Below are 19556 nucleotides of genomic sequence, written 5' to 3' on the forward strand. Positions count from 1 at the left end.
CCAGCTTTCAAGATGATACAGTTTTGTCCTGAAAAAGTCCGGAAATCTCCAAAATTTCAAGTTAAATGAAAGACATCCATTGTAATTTTCACTAAACCTGATATCGTGTTGAATTATCTGTAGTTATCTTTCATTTTTCAAAGTAAAACCAACCAAAAAAAGTTTTAAAAAATGTCGATCATAGAGGAGTTTGTGGAAAGAACTTTCAAGAACAAAACTAGCCCGTGGGGTGGCTGGTGGTGGTTTGTGTCCACGTTACAAAAATCCTGTGCGGGAGAGTAGTAAGGTCGAAATTCGTTCTCGCTCGAGTCTTACGCAGGTAGTAACCTTGACATAACGGCAGTAAATTTTCTGCAAGCGAAAAAGTTTCTGCACAAAAATTTCACTCGTAGAAATCTTGTAGGAAGAGCCAAAAGAGTTTTAAATAAATGAATCCCCCATCTTAGGGATCATTTTGATCAAGTTTTTTGTGGAGTTCGAGGTTTAAAAGACGATGGAATCGTGGTTTAAAGTGAGTTGTTTGTTCAAATATGGCGACTGTAGTTTCCTCCCTTGTCAGAGTATATATACATAAGATCAACATCAGATACCATAGGGAAATTATATAGGAAAACAAAGGCGCGTGAGGAAAAAAAGTTTCTAGTGCATTTTTCATTGATTTTTTTGCTCTTTCGCATTACAGAGGACATTATCTTGATCTCGAATTAAAAAAATAATTGATTATTTAATTTTTCCGATTTTATTTTCACCATTCACTTTAATCTAATTTGGGCTCCCTGTGGTTCCAGCTAAGCTGACTGCATTTCTCAAAAGGAGGCCACCCCAAAACGATATCGAAAGTAATCAAACCCACATTAAACTATTTCCCTGGTTGTTGGATATATTCGTGGAAGAGAAATCTATGGAAAGAGTTTTTTTCGTAAGCCCTATGTATAAAAAAGATGTGGAATCGCTTCCCGCGCAATGAAACACCAAGCAAAATATCCATCCTAAAATCGATCGCTAAAGACGAAACGGAAAGAGCGCGCGTGCGCAAGTTGATGATATCCTATGCCCCTTAGTCCGGTAGTATCACAGGTAGCCCAAGCTTGGTTTCTGTGGTGTCCTGTTATAAGGAAATGTATGGAGATTCATCAAAAATATCAATAAAATCATTGAAACGTGAAATAAAGCCTCGACATTTTACCCGATCATTGAGAAATAGCACTTCTTTCGCTCTGCGTGGTTATTTTTTTTGAATTTAGCCCGTTTTAAGATTTTTTTCCCCACCAGTAAAAAACCAGTTAAAACGGGCTAAATTCAAAAAATAACCACGCAGTTCAAAAGAAGTGCTATTTCTCAATGATCGGGTAAAATGTCGAGGCTTTATTTCACGTTTCAATGATTTTATTGAAATTTTTGATGAATCTCCATACATTTCCTTATAACAGGACACCACAGAAACCAAGCTTGGGCTACCTGTGGTAGTATCATGAAGAAAAGTCTCTGGAATAACATTTCTATGTGTATTTTTATAGAATATCCGCTTATTTAACAAAGTAAGAAATGAAAAGCTTCTGAGTGAATAAATAAATATGAAAAAGTCAGATGGAATCGATCAGATCAAATTTATTATGATGCATGCTCCGTTTAGTTTTACTAAACACATCCCACATGGAAAGGAAAGAGCATTCGTTCAAAGCCATCAGCGTCCCAATCTAAAGATTGAGTTTGCTGGTCATAGCAAGGGGTTAATCATCTACGGTCTAGGGGTCGACTAACCTCTCCCTTAGGCTTCGGCCTAGCTTCCTGATCAGTCTGTAAATCTCCGGATAGCGGTGTCGGGGCCGAAATCTCCGGCGTAGCCGTAAATGCTTCGCGCTGCCATACGACGGTTCAGCACTCGATGTCTGGAAGTATGGTCCTAGTTTGATGAATCGAAAAGTAAAATTCCCAAGGCCTAGGGTAAACGTCGAACTTTCCGTGTACCGAACTTTATTGCCCTATTTCACTATGACGTCACATCAAAACAATCTATTGTTGAAACGCAAAGGATCATGGTCGTCGGACGGGGTCAAATCAACGCAAATTCACCGAAAATTGTTCTAAAACCTGTATCAATCCACGAAGAGAAGTAGAATAGCCGACAAACGCTCAGGATATTTTTTAGTACATATTAACACATATGATATCTGAAAACCAGGCTATTTTAGATTGAACTGTTTCGCTAGGAGCAAATTTTGTTGAATTTCCTATTGGATTTGGCGATTCTATCCCCCACATAAACAAGCAGTGACGTCATAGTGAAATAGGGCAATTACATCAAAGAATGATGAATGATAATGAGTTCGGTGCATGGAAAGTTCGACGTTTGCCCTAGTTCTAAGATCATGTTTCATAGTAGATGTGTACGACACCGAGCTCGTCGGGACTCCAACCCGGGTCGCATTGATGAGAGGCGAGCGCTCTACGCCACCCATGCTTCCACTTCGTATGTTCAAAGACAAACAAAACAGCCAAAACGCAAAAAGAAAATGCAAAACGTATTTTATTTGATAAAACAGCAATCATTGACTAACTCGATTATCCCAAAATATGATTTGTTAGTGTCACTTAACCTCGTCCAATACTTGTTTATTGTTCAGAATATTGTACAAACAAAACGTATCAAATAAATCTAGATGCTATAGCTAATACTTTAGAGTACTTTGCTTGCCGTCTTCTTATGATGCTAGGTATCGGGCCTTTTATTCTTGTGCCCAATGGAGCAAGGTTATCATCTACTAATACAATATTATTGTTATCATATCTTGGGACCGTATGATGTTTCGTTTTCCTCGTTCCCACGACAATAGCCTTATTTGTTTTGCCTCCGACAGCAACCCTGATGACATCACCAATGTCTGCTGTTTTTCGTTTTCTGTAGAATCCAATCAAATACGGTTTTCGGTTGCGTTTCGTTCGTTGTCCGAGTGCGCTGTTATCAACTACGTTAAATGTTGTTAATAAGGTTATATGTCTTTGTTGGGTGACTGTACATGGCTGGCGGAAATGCTGTGGTATCACGATCCTTGAATACAGGCAAGATCCTAATTTGAAAGAAAAGTAAAAAGATTCCTACTGAATAGAATCAAATGTACGTCATAAATTATGTTTACTTGTTTAAAAATTAGCCTCCTCTGCAGGCTACTCCATATATTCTATATTCTCTGTTGGGATCCCTGTATTACTCCATATATTCTATATTCTCTGTTGTGATCCCTGTATTACTCCATATATTCTATATTCTCTGTTGGGATCCCTGTATTACTCCATATATTCCATATTCTCTGTTGGGATCCCTGTATTACCCCATATATTCTATATTCTCTGTTGGGATCCCTGTATTACTCCATATATTCTATATTCTCTGTTGTGATCCCTGTATTACTCCATATATTCTATATTCTCTGTTGGGATCCCTATATTACTCCATATATTCTATATTCTCTGTTGGGATCCCTGTATTACTCCATATATTCTATATTCTCTGTTGGGATCCCTGTATTACTCCATATATTCTATATTCTCTGTTGGGATCCCTGTATTACTCCATATATTCTATATTCTCTGTTGGGATCCTTGTATTACTCCATATATTCTATATTCTCTGTTGGGATCCCTGTATTACTCCATATATTCTATATTCTCTGTTGGGATCCCTGTATTACTCCATATATTCTATATTCTCTGTTGGGATCCCTGTATTACTCCATATATTCTATATTCTCTGTTGGGATCCCTGTATTACTCCATATATTCTATATTCTGTTGGGATCCCTATATTACTCCATATATTCTATATTCTCTGTTGGGATCCCTGTATTACTCCATATATTCTATATTCTCTGTTGGGATCCCTGTATTAAATTTTATGGCAGAGAAGGACTAGGAACAGGAGAGGAGGTAGACTCTTCCACAGTCTCTTGTCACTTGTCCGTTCCGTCTCCACGCTTAGAAACTGTAATGGTACAATGACCAAAAGGACTTATGGGTCCCAAAAACTTGGACCTGGCGTGTTCCAATGTTTTCAAGATGGCGGCGAAAATGTGGAGATGGAACGGTCGAACGAGAAACTTTGGAAGAGTCTTGAGAGGAGGAGGAGTGCACCACAGGAAGCCCAAGGAGCAAAAGGAGCCAAGGAGATGCCTGCAGAGGAACTATGTAAAAATGTAAACTAACTTTGTTCAGAGAGGCCTACATGTGACAGTCACAACCAATAAACATGTGGCCCTCTATGTCTAAAGTCTCTGAAGGAGACAGCTGCCGTTTTATGCAGTCATACATGCTTCAGGAGTTCCGCGCTACTGTGGTGCTCTAAGCGCATGCTCATGGGGGTCAAAAAGTGGGACCATGGGTTGTAAAAATTGCCATATCATGGTATATTTCATTTGGAATTATCCTAATTCTACTTGCTCTTGAATGTTGATGAAAAACGCAATTAACATATAGCAATTTTTACCACCCATGGTGTCACCCATGGTACCACTTTTTGATCCCTTGAACATGCGCTTAGAGCAGTAGCGTGGAACTCCTGATACATGTACTGTATCAAAGCCCCAGATGGTGTAAAATAATGGCCAGAAATCAGACAATGCCTGGCCAGATCTGGGACTTGTCCAGTCAAATCTTTGCCTTGCTAGTCATTTTGACCAGTAACGTTTAGCCCAAAATGAGGTACCTGAGGTACAAGACCGGCGACTGATCAGCTATTATTTTAAACCCTGCACGAAGGTCTAACCATTTGCAGATATTTCTAGAGCAGAGCAAAGGCAGCACCTTCTACTTGGATATTTTAAGACCTCGAGTGTTGGTCCGGCAGAGGCTTGAACCACAACCTCCCACACAACAGACTGGTGCGAAACTATAACTGAGCCAATGCCAAACAGAAGGCAGAAGAGAGGAAATATTTAGATGAAAAAATGCTTAATACCTGAAAATAAGCGTTGAAAGCTTGGTTGGTGTACTGGAGTCTGTGAGGAGAATAAAAACTGCTTTGGTACTGCCTACAGTGTATATGAGTAAAAAAAGTTAGAACAGTCAATTTATTCGTTAAAAATATTTTGCATCATTTTACATAATAAATACACATGAAATACAGCAAACAAGAAAAAAAATAGACCATTTTAATGTTATATGGCATCCACCTTGAATTATGGGATGAAAGGGGTTAAGTGAAGAAGATTTAAAAGCTTAGAGTTGTGAGCTAACATTTCAAATACAGGTCTAACTTGATGTTTTACATTTTGTATCAACTACAAGCAAATTCCATTGCTTTTTTGATAGCACTTTTCATTGTAAAACATAAATTATATCAAAAGACACCCTGACAACTGTACAGCCAATACTTTTTCGAAAAGTTGCCCCCTCGGCATCCCAAAATGTCTTAATTAAAGTATAAGATTCAAGATGGTCACTGTATTGGTAAAAAAATCTAGTCAAACCAAGCTAAGGCTTCTACTTTAATACCTGCTTGATGCCTGACAGTCTGGCTGCATGCAGGCATTAGGATCCCTGTGTGTAAATAATTTACAAACCACAGGCAGCCCACCAAAGAAATGTGAGGCCACATTGGGGAAATCTATTATTTCAGTTAATATGACTACCCCATGTCCTTTGTGAAGAATTTTTTGAGTGCAATTTTTTGAGTGAATTTTTTGATTACATGTTGACTGTTGGGTAATATGAGCCTAAATAATTGCAGATCCGACGTGGGGGGGGGGGGGGGGGGGGGGAGGGGGGGTTGAATTGGGCAGCTAGTCACCAACTTTGAAGTTGAAAAATAATAGGAATTTTCGAATGAATGGCAAAAAAAGAGCTAAAATGGACGCTTATTGATGCCTTTCTAGTTAACAGTCACCCCCCCTTCCCTTAAATCGTTCTCGATCCGCCATGGTTAATACGATACATTTCAAATTAGTAAATTTCACCTGTGTTTATAAATAATTCATATACTAATTTAGCTTCTTGGCAAAGCTAGCTAAGTCAACAAACCTTCCTTTTCTAGTTTTAGGGGAACATTTACCCTTATTCCTTAATAACCAATAGCTTTATCCCTATCGCCATCCTCCCTAACCAAGGCTCCCAGTAAACCCAAAGCTTCAGGCCCTTTTCCTTAGTTTTATACTCACAAAGCCTCTCAAAACTGTTTCTATGGGAAAATAACTAACAAAAACTAAGCTTAATTGGGTATTTTAGTACCTTTGGTAGTCGCACTGCTGAGAGAGAACGAGTAAAATTCTTGCAAAAATTCAACAATCTTGTAGCCGCCATTTTGAATATCCAATGCGATACTCATGAGTGGGTTCCCTGTGGAAAAGTTATATATGTTTACTAGGGGAGGGGAGGGTAGTGGTCTATTTTTATTTCGATAGCCAAACAACATTATGATTTTGCATACACTTCGTTATTTTTTCTGTAAATAAATTTAGATTCAAAATACTCATTCATTTTTAAGGGTTATTTCTATTCAAATTTCATAAAGGAGCTGTACACGTATTAAATTTTGCGACCAAATTAATTTAATTAATTAATTTACCGGCCAGGAGGTCCGGATAGGGAAAAACTGTGCCCGAGGTCTTAAATATCCGTTTTCAAGACCGAGGGCACAGTTTTTCCCTATCCGGACCAACTATAGGACAGTAAATAACTTATTAATTTTTTTCTTGTATTTATTTTACTTGCTTTTGTAATCGTTTTGTGTTGTCGTTTAGCGGCAAAGGATACCGGACCGCGCGCGCGGGCAGATACTGACAAAATAACGTCCGCTCAAACAGCCAATCAGAACGCACGATTTTTTAGGATACCGGACCGGAAAAAAATAGATATGTATTATCCCCTTAAAAAAATTAATCATTGTTATTTTACTTAATTAATCTGAATAAAACTTGGAAAAAAGTTGCAAAAAACTGAAAAATAATTTGCAGAAAATAGAGTACAAGGCTAAATACCATTCGTGGGTTCCCTGCGGCTTAAGCGCCAGCGAGCCCGTTGTGCCCGCGGACATTTGTGCCTGTCATGCGCGCGCGCCCGCGCCAGTGACGCCTGTTCATTACTGTTGTTATTGGTCGGCCATCTTGCGACTACATTTCATTATTAAAGCTTGTTCATTCGTTTACGTCGTTCGTCGTGTTTACTGGCGTGGTGGCAGCGATTAAAGGACCCACGAACAACAGTATAAATACAACGATCAATAGCAGAAGTCTCGTAACGAGCCAACCTGTACGGTGGTTGGAAAACGAACAGCAAGAAACGTACACAAGAGCTTACGAAACACATTCACACGGCCTCATCAACAATCACCCAAACCATCGACTCCAAAAATGACTTCAACAAGAGCACCAAAACAATGGACACTGACTAAAAACGAGACAATCACTTCCTTCGAAGCATGGAGACAAAACCTACAGTATACATTATCTCTCGACGTAAATTTCGCATCCTTCCTTGGTGATACCGTGACGTGGCTAAAGAAATCTCGAGGCCCTCTAAGAGGCTTTACTGATGACGGTGAAGCAGTCCCTGTCGCTAGACGTCGAACAGCACAGCAAAAGTGTACCCATCTGGAGTTGATGCTTGGCCAAATCGCTAATTATTGCCCAGTTATCTCTAGAAATTCAATTGTCAAGAACTCAACATCTATCAACTCCATCTGGCAAATGATTCGCATGCATTATGGGTTCCAGTCCACCGGAGCACACTTTATCGACTTTAATAACATTAAACTGGAACATGACGAACGCCCAGAAGACCTCTTTCAACGACTGATGTCCTTCGTCGAAGACAATCTCCTCATCGCTAATGGCAATATCACCCACCATGGCGAGATTATGACCGCCGACGAGGAATCAACACCCAGTCTTGAAAATATGATCGTTCTCACCTGGCTTAGACTAATCCACCCGGACTTACCAAACCTCGTAAAACAACGATATGGCACGGAACTTCGCTCCAGAACCCTCGCATCGATAAAACCAGAAATCTCCCAAGCGTTGGACTCACTGCTTGACGAACTACGCACAGCCGCTGATTCCAAGATACTACGCGCTACAGCGTCAAAATTTAGATTCCCTGCCTCACGTGAACCAAACAAATTGCCAAACAGTCGCCGCCCAACGACTTCCAGACGCCCCAGGTCATGCCCACTATGCAAAGAAGCAGGCCGCGCAGATCAACAGCATTTCCTAAGTAAGTGCCCTTACTTACCTCCTGAGGACAGACTCTTCCTCGCCAAGACTCGCTCGACAACCAACTATGAAGAGGAAGTAGAAGAAGACGACGATAACCTATATCTGTACGCACCTGATCAAGTTGACAGTGAAGCGTCAGCCCTTCCGTCCGCACGTTCCATCTCCCGAAGGGTCAGCACCAGAAGGTCACCCCTACTCAACGCCTTCTATCGACAACACCCAGTGAGGCTGACCCTCGACACCGGCGCCGAAACCAGCATGATTAAAGCGTCCGTTGCCCAGACACTTGGTCTTACCGTCGAAAAGTCTTCCCAACAAGCATTGCAAGCCGATGGTACGACACCGCTGACCGTTATTGGCGAAGTACACGTCCTGCTCTCTCGTTCCAACAAGAAACTCGCGCTCGACGCCCTCGTAGTAGAGGACATAGATGTTGACATACTCGCTGGAATACCCTTCCTCATCGCGAACGACATCTCAGTTCGCCCAGCCACTCAACAGATAACTATACAAGGCTCCGAAACCATCTTGTACCACACCGATGAAAAACACAGCACTCAGGCTCACACCATACGCCACGCCACGTCGTATGTGTTACGTTCATCGTCGCCCACCACCGTTATCTGGCCTGGAGATTACCTAGAAGTTGACGTCCCCCCCGAGCTGGGAACTGACAACACTATCGCCATTGAACCCCGTAGTGATACGTCCCAACTCAAACGCCCTCCACCCAGCGAAAACCCATGGCCCCAACCACGAGTCATAGATACAGTCGGAGGTAAAGTGCGAATTACCAACACGTCCGACGAACCATACACCGTCCGACGCCACGACCACATCTGCTGGGCCCGCCCAACCGTCCCAGCGACTCCTCCCGAAGCGGCTCCACCCTCAACACTCCCCGTTACAGAAGTAAAGCCTACCCCGCCGTCCTCAGGCAGCGTAAGTCTAGATCCAGACAAGCTACTTACAAGTTCCATGCGTGACCAATTCCAGAAGGTCCTACAGAAATACGACAACGTCTTCAAACCGGACATTCCAGGGTACAACGGAGCAGCGGGCCATATAGAAGCCCGCGTAAACATGGGACCGGTACAGCCGCCCCAACGTAAAGGGCGCCTTCCTCAATACTCTCGAAACCAACTAATAGAGCTGCAAGAGAAGTTTGACGAACTGGAAAGAGACCAAGTCTTCCAAAAACCCGAAGATATCGACGTGGCAGTAGAATACCTGAACCCCTCCTTCCTCATAAAGAAACCCTCTGGCGGTCATCGCCTCGTCACTGCCTTTGCAGACGTGGGACGGTACAGCAAACCCCAACCATCACTCATGCCAGACGTTGACTCCACACTACGCACCATTGCACCATGGAAGTTCCTGATAAAGTCTGATCTCAGCCGCGCCTTCTACCAAATACCCCTTGCTAAAGAATCCAGGAAGTACTGCGGCGTAGCCACACCATTTCGTGGCGTACGCGTTTACTGCCGCTCCGCAATGGGAATGCCCGGCTCAGAAACAGCACTCGAAGAGATGATGTGTCGAGTACTTGGTGACTTCATCCAAGAAGGCTGCGTGGCAAAGATAGCAGACGACTTGTACTGCGGAGGAGCAAGCCCCGAAGACCTTCTACCTATCTGGGCACGGGTCCTGGAACAGCTTGACAGGTGCAACCTTAGACTCTCACCAACTAAAACGGTCATCTGTCCAAAGTCCACCACCATATTAGGATGGGTGTGGTCCCAAGGCAAACTATCTGCAAGTCCTCATCGCGTCGCGGTTCTTGCATCTTGTCCTCCTCCAACTACCGTCAAAGGCATGCGCTCTTTTATCGGGTCCTACAAAGTCCTTAGCCGCGTCCTACCAGAGTGTTCCTCCCTAATCGACCCCCTCGAAGGCGCAATCTCGGGTCTCCAGTCACAAGACAAACTTACGTTGAACGAAAGTCTTCTCCACAAGTTTAAAGCTGCTCAGCAGGCCCTCACGTCAACCAAAGCCATCGCTCTACCACGTCCATCCGACTCCTTATGGATCGTAACAGACGGCTCCGTAACCAAACGTGGCCTCGGAGCAACACTATATGTGTCCCGTGAGAACAACCTCTATCTTGCCGGATTTTTCAGCGCAAAACTCCGCAAACACCAAGTCAACTGGCTGCCCTGTGAAATTGAAGCACTGAGTATCGCCGCGGCCGTCAAGCACTTCAGCCCGTTTATAATACAGTCTGAACACCGTACTTGCGTACTCACTGACAGCAAACCATGCGTCCAAGCCATCAATAAACTCTGTCGCGGCGAATTTTCCGCAAGCCCTCGGGTAACATCATTCCTAACTACCGTTAGCCGATATCAAGTCACGTTGCAGCATTTGGCCGGTACGGCTAACCTCCCTTCAGACTTTACGAGCCGCAACGCTCCAGAGTGCCAAGAACCAACATGCCAGGTGTGCAGTTTCATCAAAGAAACAGAAGACTCTGTCGTCCGTGACGTGTCCGTTCAAGACATCATCGACAACACCAAGTCACTTCCATTCACCACGAGATCAGCCTGGCGAGAAATCCAAAACGGATGTCCCGACCTCCGCAGAGTCCATGCCCATCTGAAACAAGGAACTAGACCCTCGAAGAAACTGACTAACATAAAAGACATCAAACGCTATCTAAACGTAACGTCCATCTCCAAAGACGGCATTCTAGTAGTCAAACGCAACCAACCTTTCACCCCCTCATCTGAGGCAATAGTAGTACCACGGTCCGTACTTGATGGTCTTCTCACAGCTCTCCACGTTCGTCTAAACCATCCATCTCGCAACCAGCTTCAGATGGTTGTACTACGCCACTTCTTTGCGTTAGACATGAACAGTGCCCTAACCAGGGTATCCTCGTCATGCCACCCATGTGCCTCCTTACGGAAGTTTCCAAGTTCTCTCGTAAACCAATCATCTGAAGAACCACCCGACGTCGTCGGCATATCCTTCGCTGCTGACGTTATCAAACGACAACGACAAGCAATCTTACTACTCAGAGAGTGTTCGACATCCTACACCAACACTTGTTTAATACAAGACGAAAAGTACGACACCCTGCGCGACGCCCTTACACGCCTCATTGTGGAACTACACCCTTTGGACGGTCCAAGAGCAGTCATTCGAGTAGACCCTGCACCAAGCTTCTTATCTCTTAGCAACAACGACGGTCTAAAACACTTGAACATTTGGCTCGATGTTGGTCGCATAAAGAATAAGAATAAGAACCCAGTCGCCGAAAAGGCTATTCAAGAGCTAGAAGAAGAGCTTCTGCGACAGGAGCCCGGAGGTGGACCCATTACTTCTACTGGCCTCGCACTAGCAACAGCTCGTCTCAACTCTCGCCTACGCCATCAAGGTCTCTCCGCTCGTGAACTATGGACACAGCGCAGTCAATACACCTGTGACCAACTCCCACTATCTGACTACCAGAATATAGTAGCGCAGCACCAGAAGAGGTCCACTAACCATCCCCACAGCGAAAAGTCCAAAGACAAACACGGAGTTGCCGCACCTCAGCCACAGATTCGAGTGGGAGACATAGTTTATTTGATCGCTGACCGCGACAAACTACGTGCTCGTGACCGCTACATCGTTACAGAAGTGAGCGACCCTTGGTGTTACATTAAGAAGTTCACCGGATCCCAACTTCGCGCCACATCATACAAGGTCAAGCTATGTGAGTGCTATGCCGTTCCCGCTCCCCTCGCCTCCTCCCACACTAGTACTCAAGTAATCCACAACGATGCCGACGAAGACTTCGCCACCGTAGACCCAACGTTAGCGTCAGAAGAACCAAGTCCACCAACACCCCCTTCGGAACTTATCCGCCCATACGAAGTTGACTTACCAAGCTGGTGTAAACCAAACAATCAAGACAACGCATCGGAAGAAGACACCAACACAACCCCAGAAACAAATGAGCAAGACCCACCACCCTCGCAAGTCACTCTCACCGTCCCACTGCCCATCAACAACGAACTCAGCAGCGAAGAATCTCCCTCGAGACCACAACGAACACGCAAACCCCCAGCCTACCTCAAGGACTACTTCCTATATTGAGACATTATGCGACCTGTAGATGTATGAACCATAATAACTTTGTTATCCAGTTAATTAACAGAAAATAAGGAAGAAGAAGATACTGCGCCAGCGAGCCCGTTGTGCCCGCGGACATTTGTGCCTGTCATGCGCGCGCGCCCGCGCCAGTGACGCCTGTTCATTACTGTTGTTATTGGTCGGCCATCTTGCGACTACGTTTCATTATTAAAGCTTGTTCATTCGTTTACGTCGTTCGTCGTGTTTACTGGCGAAGCGACCGCGATAGACTGGTTAGACAAGATTGTCAAAAGGTTCAAAGTGTTGATCAAGTCGTGGAGATATTTTACACTTTTTTGAGACTTTTGGAGCTTTTTGTGGACTTTAAGCGCTAGGAACCAATTCAATGGATAATTCTGTGGATTATATCGAAGATCGAAGCTCATACGTTAAATAATTTTGACAAAAAATTGGAAAATTCCTTGGATATGGAAGAAGAGAAAGAGGAAAATGTTGATAGAAACTGTTGCAGTTTGTCTTTCTGTTCGGCTGAAGAATGCCGAAATTTAAAACCAAAAGAAAAACTCGAGGATGCTAATGATGAATATGACATCAATGGAGCGATAAAAGATGTCGTAAACGTGAATGGAAATGAAGAAAGTTGCCAGGATTCAAACTTGATTTCAAATAACGATTTTACTTCACTTGAACTTGACATTCAAGACAACAACTACGATTTAGGAAAAGCAAACCTTCGTACTTCTAAATTTATAGACTTTAATTCCTTACCAGACGTTGTTGTTCTAAAAATTTTATCATTTTTAGACATAAAATGCCTTGGCCGTGTATCTTGTGTGTCCAAATATTTGAAGATTTGTTGTCAGTATTCATGCTTATGGACACACGTCAATCTAAGCAGCAGACGACTTTTGACAGATGATGTAATACTTCGTGTGATAAATATCAGTAAGAACATTACATCACTGGATGTATCCGAGAGTAGAAATATCACCGAGCATGGGTTGAGAACAGTGTTAATGGATTGTACATCTCTACAGCAGTTCAAGGCTGTAAGGTGTGAGTGTATAACTGATATATCCTTGGAGACGATTGGACAGTTTTGTGGGGAATTGAGTGTGGTTGACTTCAGCATGTGTAAAATAACAGACCTTGGAATGGAAAAGGTAGGAATATAACACCACCAGTAATAATAATTAACAATTATTTGCTGAAGGCAAAGTTAGTAAAAATACACAGGTGATTATTATTGAAAATCTCGCTCGCTGATGGGTTGAGAATGATTTTTGATATTAGGAGGCTCTGTGAAAAGTATTTTAAATTAATATTTAAATTAGATAAATATGCATAGAAATTAGATATTAAATAAATAAATAAATTTTATTTAAGTGTCTAGTCGTTCTAGCACTTTCGCACTAATTGGGGACGCTGCTCACACACACTACCACTACATTCATTATTCTATGCACACAATGCTCAACTCACATGTTGATTTATGTGGAGGGAGAAAACCGGAGATCCCGGAGAAAACACTCGTAGCACAGAGAGAACAACACATTGATCAAACAAAGTCAATAGCCCACCTCCGAAATATGCTTCGCTTGTCACGCACAAAGGTTTCAATATGAGGCTACGTGCTAAATAAAATTGATTCTTACTGCCTGTCATGAATGACTGAGCAATTAGCACGTAGCCTCATACTGAAACCATTGTGCGTGACAAGCAAAGCATATCTCGGAAGTGGGCTATTCCCTACATGTCAATTTCAATAGAATGTGGTGCCAAACAGGGATTAGGTGTACTTTAAAAAACAAAATAAATGAAAAAGTAATTTGTGGAAAAATGGAATAAGTCAGTTTATCAGCCAGAAGGTTTGGATAATTGCAATTCAACCTTGGTCTAAAATGGGAAAACATTACTCCCAAGATAGAGTTCTATCCGATCAAGGGTACTAAGTCTATCAAGCTGTCATTCATGATTTCTAATTATTATTCTCATCCAATTTTTTTTCTAGTTTTGTTCCGGCTGTCCCAAACTTCAGCAAATGAAATTAGACCATTGTAGACTGTTGACCAGTAGAACCCTTATGCATATTGCAAACAACTGCCGTGACCTACAGTGGCTGTCAGTAGAAAATGACATAGAGATACATGATGATGGTGTTAATAAACTAGTATCTGTATGTCATGGATTAAAGAGATTGCAACTCAACTCCTGTGGAATCACTGGAGAGTCTATAAGAAGCATCGCAATCAATGCACATGCAATGACTGTACTAGATGTGCGGTACTGTACCACACTGAATGACGAGTTGGTGAAAGAACTAGTCTGCGGCTGCCCTGATCTTGTTATCTTGAATTTAAGCCTGTGTTTTAATGTGACAGATCAGTCGGCAGTCCATATCTCTCAGTATTGCTCTTGCTTGAAGAGTATATACCTGGTTAACTGTAGGATCACAGACAAAGGTTTGTCAAATTAATTAATATGAAATTTTTTAATTTTATAATTAACAGTTGTAGTTATTTAGTGAGTAATAGTTGCTAGCACTCAACCAGAACATTTATTAAACAGACACAAATGATCTCTTGTGTATTTGTCTTTGTGGCCTTTGCTATGCAAACTAAGACTGGACTGCTTTACTGGATTGATCTTTATTTGTATATCTCGTCAATCTTGACTATCTCTGACTTATCCGTAAAACTACAAAGTAGATCAACAAAGGGATGTAACTAAATCATATCGGAATTATACGCGATAGAACGAATTATTAAAACTAAGATTCAATCCCAAACTAAACTAATGTAATATGGCACTCACTTAAGAAAACTGTGACTGTGTTGCGTGACATCAGTCACAGTCTTTGATTGATGAATGTTCTGGTTGAGTGATAGCAACTATTAGTCACTTAATTGTATCATCACTCTATAATCCCATATAAGCAACTTTTGTATTATTTTCAAATTCTCTTTCCTGTCCAAATTAAAGATTAATTTGGATTGTTTCCATTCACGTTCTTATGAGGGAAAACTATGACTTATGGAATCAGTCTAGTATAGTTTGGGATGATACAATTAATCTGCCATAAGGACTACATGTCTGTCCAATTTGGAAACAATTGAATTAAAAAAATTCCTCTGACTGCCAAATTGCACTCAGGCCTATCGGCCTCTTCCAATTTTGTGAGTCCTCGGAATTATTTTCATTCAATTATTTCCAAATTGGACAGCATGAAGTCAAATATCTAGATAACGACTAGTTTTGGAACTAGTTCGGACTGCGTCGGTGTTTTTTAGTTGAAACAAATGTGTCAGTAGAAGATAATTTTATTACCGTAAATACAAAAGATAACAGACTGACGTTTCGGACGTTAGTCTTTCATCAGAGTCAATGAGAGAAAGAGAATGATGGAGGGGTTTATATAGTGGTGTAGGGCGAAAACGAACCAATAAGAAAATAGAAAGTCGAAAAACAAAAGAGAACAAAAGGATTGAAAATAATAATGGTAGGTGAGAAGTGGCTAATTAAAGGTGAAGCGTTCATTCATCCCGTGCGGATTAACTGTGCCAAGCGAATGAATTAAGCGCATTTTAAGCGCATGTAGTCATATTACCTATTAAAAAATATCTAACATTTGTCAGTATCCAATTCGCTTTTATTTCATGGTTTTACTAGATGCACTCTAATACTGACTTTTGTATCGTTGATTTGTTCAGGAATGAAGGTTTTTTCTTGTAGTACTTTTGGTCTGGAATGGATTGATGTGAGTTGGTGTCAAGACATCACTGATGACGGTGTTAGGACCTTGGTTTATGGCTGCAAGACACTTAAACACTTAGGTAATGTATATGTGCATCACCATCACCATCATATCACCATGACAACAGCTATGATCAGTATTACCATCATCATAATCACTACAACCACAATCATAGTCATGATTATGATCACCATCATGCATCATTATCACTACCACCATCATCACCATCTTCATCATCATTAGTACCATCATGCATCATCACCATCTTTATCATCATTAGTACCATCATGAATCATCGCCATCTTTATCATCACTAGTACCATCATGCATCATCACCATCTTTATCATCATTAGTACAATCAAGCATCATCACCATCTTTATCATCATCACTTCATCATTCCCATCAGCATCATCATCATCATCACCATCATGCATCATCACCATCATGCATCATCACCATATTTATCATCACTAGTACCACCATGAATCATCACCATCTTCATCATCATTAGTACCATCATGCATCATCACCATCTTTATCATCATTAGTACCATCATACATCATCACCATCTTTATCATCACTAGTATCATCATGCATCATCGCCATCTTTATCATCATTAGTACCATCATGCATCATCACCATCTTTATCATCATTAGTACCATCATCACCATCTTTATCATCATTAGTACCATCATGAATCATCACCATCTTTATCATCATTAGTACCATCATGCATCATCACCATCTTTATCATCATTAGTACCATCATGCATCATCACCATCTTTATCATCATTAGTACCATCATGCATCATCACCATCTTTATAATTATTAGTACCATCATGCATCATCACCATCTTTATCATCATTAGTACCATCATGCATCATCACCATCTTTATCATCATTAGTACCATCATGCATCATCATCATCACAAAATCATCATCACCATCAGCATCACCTTCATTCCAATCAGCATCATCATCATTATCATCACAACATCACCATCATCCTCATCATCACCATCATCACCACCATATCGTCATTCCCATCAGCATCATCATCATCACCATCACATCATCATTCCCATCAGCATCATCATCATCACAACATCATCCCCACTATCATCGCCCCCTCAAGTTAAATTGTTTCTGGAAAATTAAAACCATCCCATTTCCCCCTTATAGGACTAGTTCGATGTGATCTATTGACCAATGCCACCATCCAGGATCTCTGTCATCAGTATCCATCTCTTTACATTAGTACGTTATTGACTGAGATGGACCGTTTGACCAAAAAGGCTGAAATTTCCGAAAACACCTCCAATTGATGGAGTACCCAGCTCATCAAACTACTGTACAGAAGATTACAAGTATAGAACTTCACTAGAGTGCAAACAATTAATCCGTGAAACACTAATTACTAAATAGTACAAAATAGTGCTAATTAAACGTTAGAGAACAATGGTGTTTGAATGAAATTGTGCTACGCGGCATCCCCAGACAAAAATCGCGACGTGCACTTTGCAATAGACTGCCGTCAATCAAACAAGTTGACGTCATTTACACGCGTTTGGATCGGCCCGGATAGGCCCGGTGAGTGTGGCTCATAATACTTGTAAACAATCGACAAGTTTTGGCGCCTTTTGAATCACGCACGCGTGTAAATGGCGTCAACGTCTTTGATTGACGGCAGTCTATTGCAAAGTGCACGTCGCGATTTTTGTTTGGGGTGGCCGCGTAGCAATGCAAATGGTGGTAATGTTACTAAAGTTTCAGCGGTTATATCGTTTGCACTCTAAAACTTAGAACTATTTAATTTTTTTTTAAGCTGCAGCTAATAAAACCTGGCAGTTTTTAACTTCTACAGTACTTTAACCATGGTGTGTGCTAGCTTATAATAAATACCCTATAATTTTATTGAGAGTTTTCTCTTTTCTTTCTTTCTTCTTTTCCTTTATTTTCCTTCCCTATCGTGGAGGCCAAGTTCTTCCTTCCCTGCTATAGGCAGAGTCTCTCCTCTTTCTCTACCCCCAAAGGAAGCATGGGTGGCGTAGCGGTGAGCACCTCTCACCAGTGCGACCCCGGGTTCGAGTCCCGACGAGCTCAGTGTTGTACATTAATTGAGTTCCTTGTTGGTTCTCTCCTGTGCTTCGAAGAATCAATTATACTAAATTCTAATTCGATCCTAGGAGATATTGACGATAGGTCTAACCTCACTAGAGAGTTTTAGATTTACGTTCACGGCAAACGTGAAACGTCAGTTGACCAGTAAAAAATTCTTTTAAATGACTGAAAAAGAATCGCAAAAAAGTCCAAGTAGTAGAAAAACAAAAGAGTATTTGCGCTTGGTGAGAAGGTTTGTAAAAGGTAAAAGTAAAATACACGAAAACTATGAAAACGTGGTCACGTTTGCTGTTTGCGGGGAGAAAAAAAAAGTCAATCTTAAACTCTCTAATATCTCTTCTCGTTCTCAGGCACTGATGCGAATAAATTAGTGTGTTTTTGGTCTTTTAGGCGGGAAGGAGCCAACTCTGCCGATGTAGAGCGGTTTTGCTTTGATACACCGCCGTCCACAATCGTGGACGAACGAAACCAGTTTTAAAACCGGTTTATAGTACATGTAGTGCGCATGAGCATATGTAACAATCTCTTACCCAAAGCCTGCGTTTCTTCTGGGCTGCGGCGAAGAACGAGGGCTCTGGCATAATCCATTTTTTGAGACCAGGCTTGGACTTTCGGTATAACAGCGCTGTTTCCGATGTCTAATTTTTATTTTGATCGGAAGTAAACACAAAACTCTATTTGAAAGCATGATTTTCATTGATTATATATTTAAATATAATAAAACTTCCGGAAATTGCTCATACGCCAAAAAATGGATTATGCCTAAGGAAATGCAGGCTGGGTATGAGATTGGTCTTACAATCTTTCTCACTCCACCAAAGCAAAAGAAAGATAGGCTCTGCAGGGAAAGTTCTCCCCTCCCCTCCAGTTTGGCAAGTATAAAACTTTCTTCTTTGTTCAAAATATCCCCAAAAGACAGGAAATATCATTTCTACAAACCATGTTAATTTTAAAAGGTTAAATCTAAATAAACAAATTAAATAAACAAACCATAATTGTTTTACTCGATGAGGTCTGTGACCCTTGTTCCGTTAATGAATTGGATTTTAGAAGTAGATTTTTGTGGAAGGAGGAAGCCGCAGGACCTGTAGAATAACCAATGATCTCGAAGCACACAAAAAACAACACTACTCTCAAATATGACCAAGTGTGTTTATCAGCATAAGGGAAGAAGGGAGATTGCACCCGGACTGGGAATCAAAAACATTAGAGAGTTTTAGATTGACTTTTTTCTCCCCGCAAACGGCAAACGTGACCACGTTTTCGTAGTTTTCCTGTATTTTACTTTACTATTTACAAACCTTCTCACCAAGCGCAAATACTCTTTTGTTTTTCTACTACTTGGACTTTTTTGCGACTCTTTTTCAGTCATTTAAAAGAATTTTT

General features: G+C 41.4%; 3 protein-coding genes across 3 annotated transcripts; 2 read left to right on the forward strand and 1 right to left on the reverse strand.

Moving 5' to 3' along the window:
* Nucleotides 1–2509: 2509 nt before the first annotated feature.
* On the reverse strand, nucleotides 2510–6299 carry LOC116307206 (large ribosomal subunit protein uL14m). Its single transcript, XM_031717361.2, has 3 exons — nucleotides 6220–6299; nucleotides 4952–5024; nucleotides 2510–3068 (listed from the first exon to the last, which is right to left on the reverse strand). The coding sequence occupies exons 1-3, from the start codon at nucleotides 6289–6291 to the stop codon at nucleotides 2647–2649; spliced, it is 567 nt and encodes a 188-aa protein (XP_031573221.2). The 5' UTR covers nucleotides 6292–6299; the 3' UTR covers nucleotides 2510–2646.
* Nucleotides 6300–7112: 813 nt separating this feature from the next.
* LOC148912494 (uncharacterized) lies at nucleotides 7113–12528 on the forward strand. The gene has a single exon (XM_089027162.1). It carries the CDS (start codon nucleotides 7341–7343, stop codon nucleotides 12288–12290), a length of 4950 nt encoding a protein of 1649 aa, XP_088883288.1. The 5' UTR covers nucleotides 7113–7340; the 3' UTR covers nucleotides 12291–12528.
* A 36-nt stretch (nucleotides 12529–12564) lies between these two features.
* LOC116307215 (F-box/LRR-repeat protein 17) lies at nucleotides 12565–19159 on the forward strand. The gene is made up of 4 exons (XM_031717369.2): nucleotides 12565–13450; nucleotides 14299–14749; nucleotides 15998–16120; nucleotides 17232–19159. Exons 1-4 carry the CDS (start codon nucleotides 12755–12757, stop codon nucleotides 17372–17374), a joined length of 1413 nt encoding a protein of 470 aa, XP_031573229.2. The 5' UTR covers nucleotides 12565–12754; the 3' UTR covers nucleotides 17375–19159.
* The last annotated feature ends 397 nt before the right edge of the window (nucleotides 19160–19556 follow it).

Source organism: Actinia tenebrosa, unplaced genomic scaffold, assembly GCF_029948245.1.
Source record: "Actinia tenebrosa isolate PJP-AT-01 unplaced genomic scaffold, QUT_ActTen_1.0 PGA_scaffold11__36_contigs__length_13525064, whole genome shotgun sequence".
Taxonomy (NCBI): Eukaryota; Metazoa; Cnidaria; class Anthozoa; order Actiniaria; family Actiniidae; genus Actinia; species Actinia tenebrosa.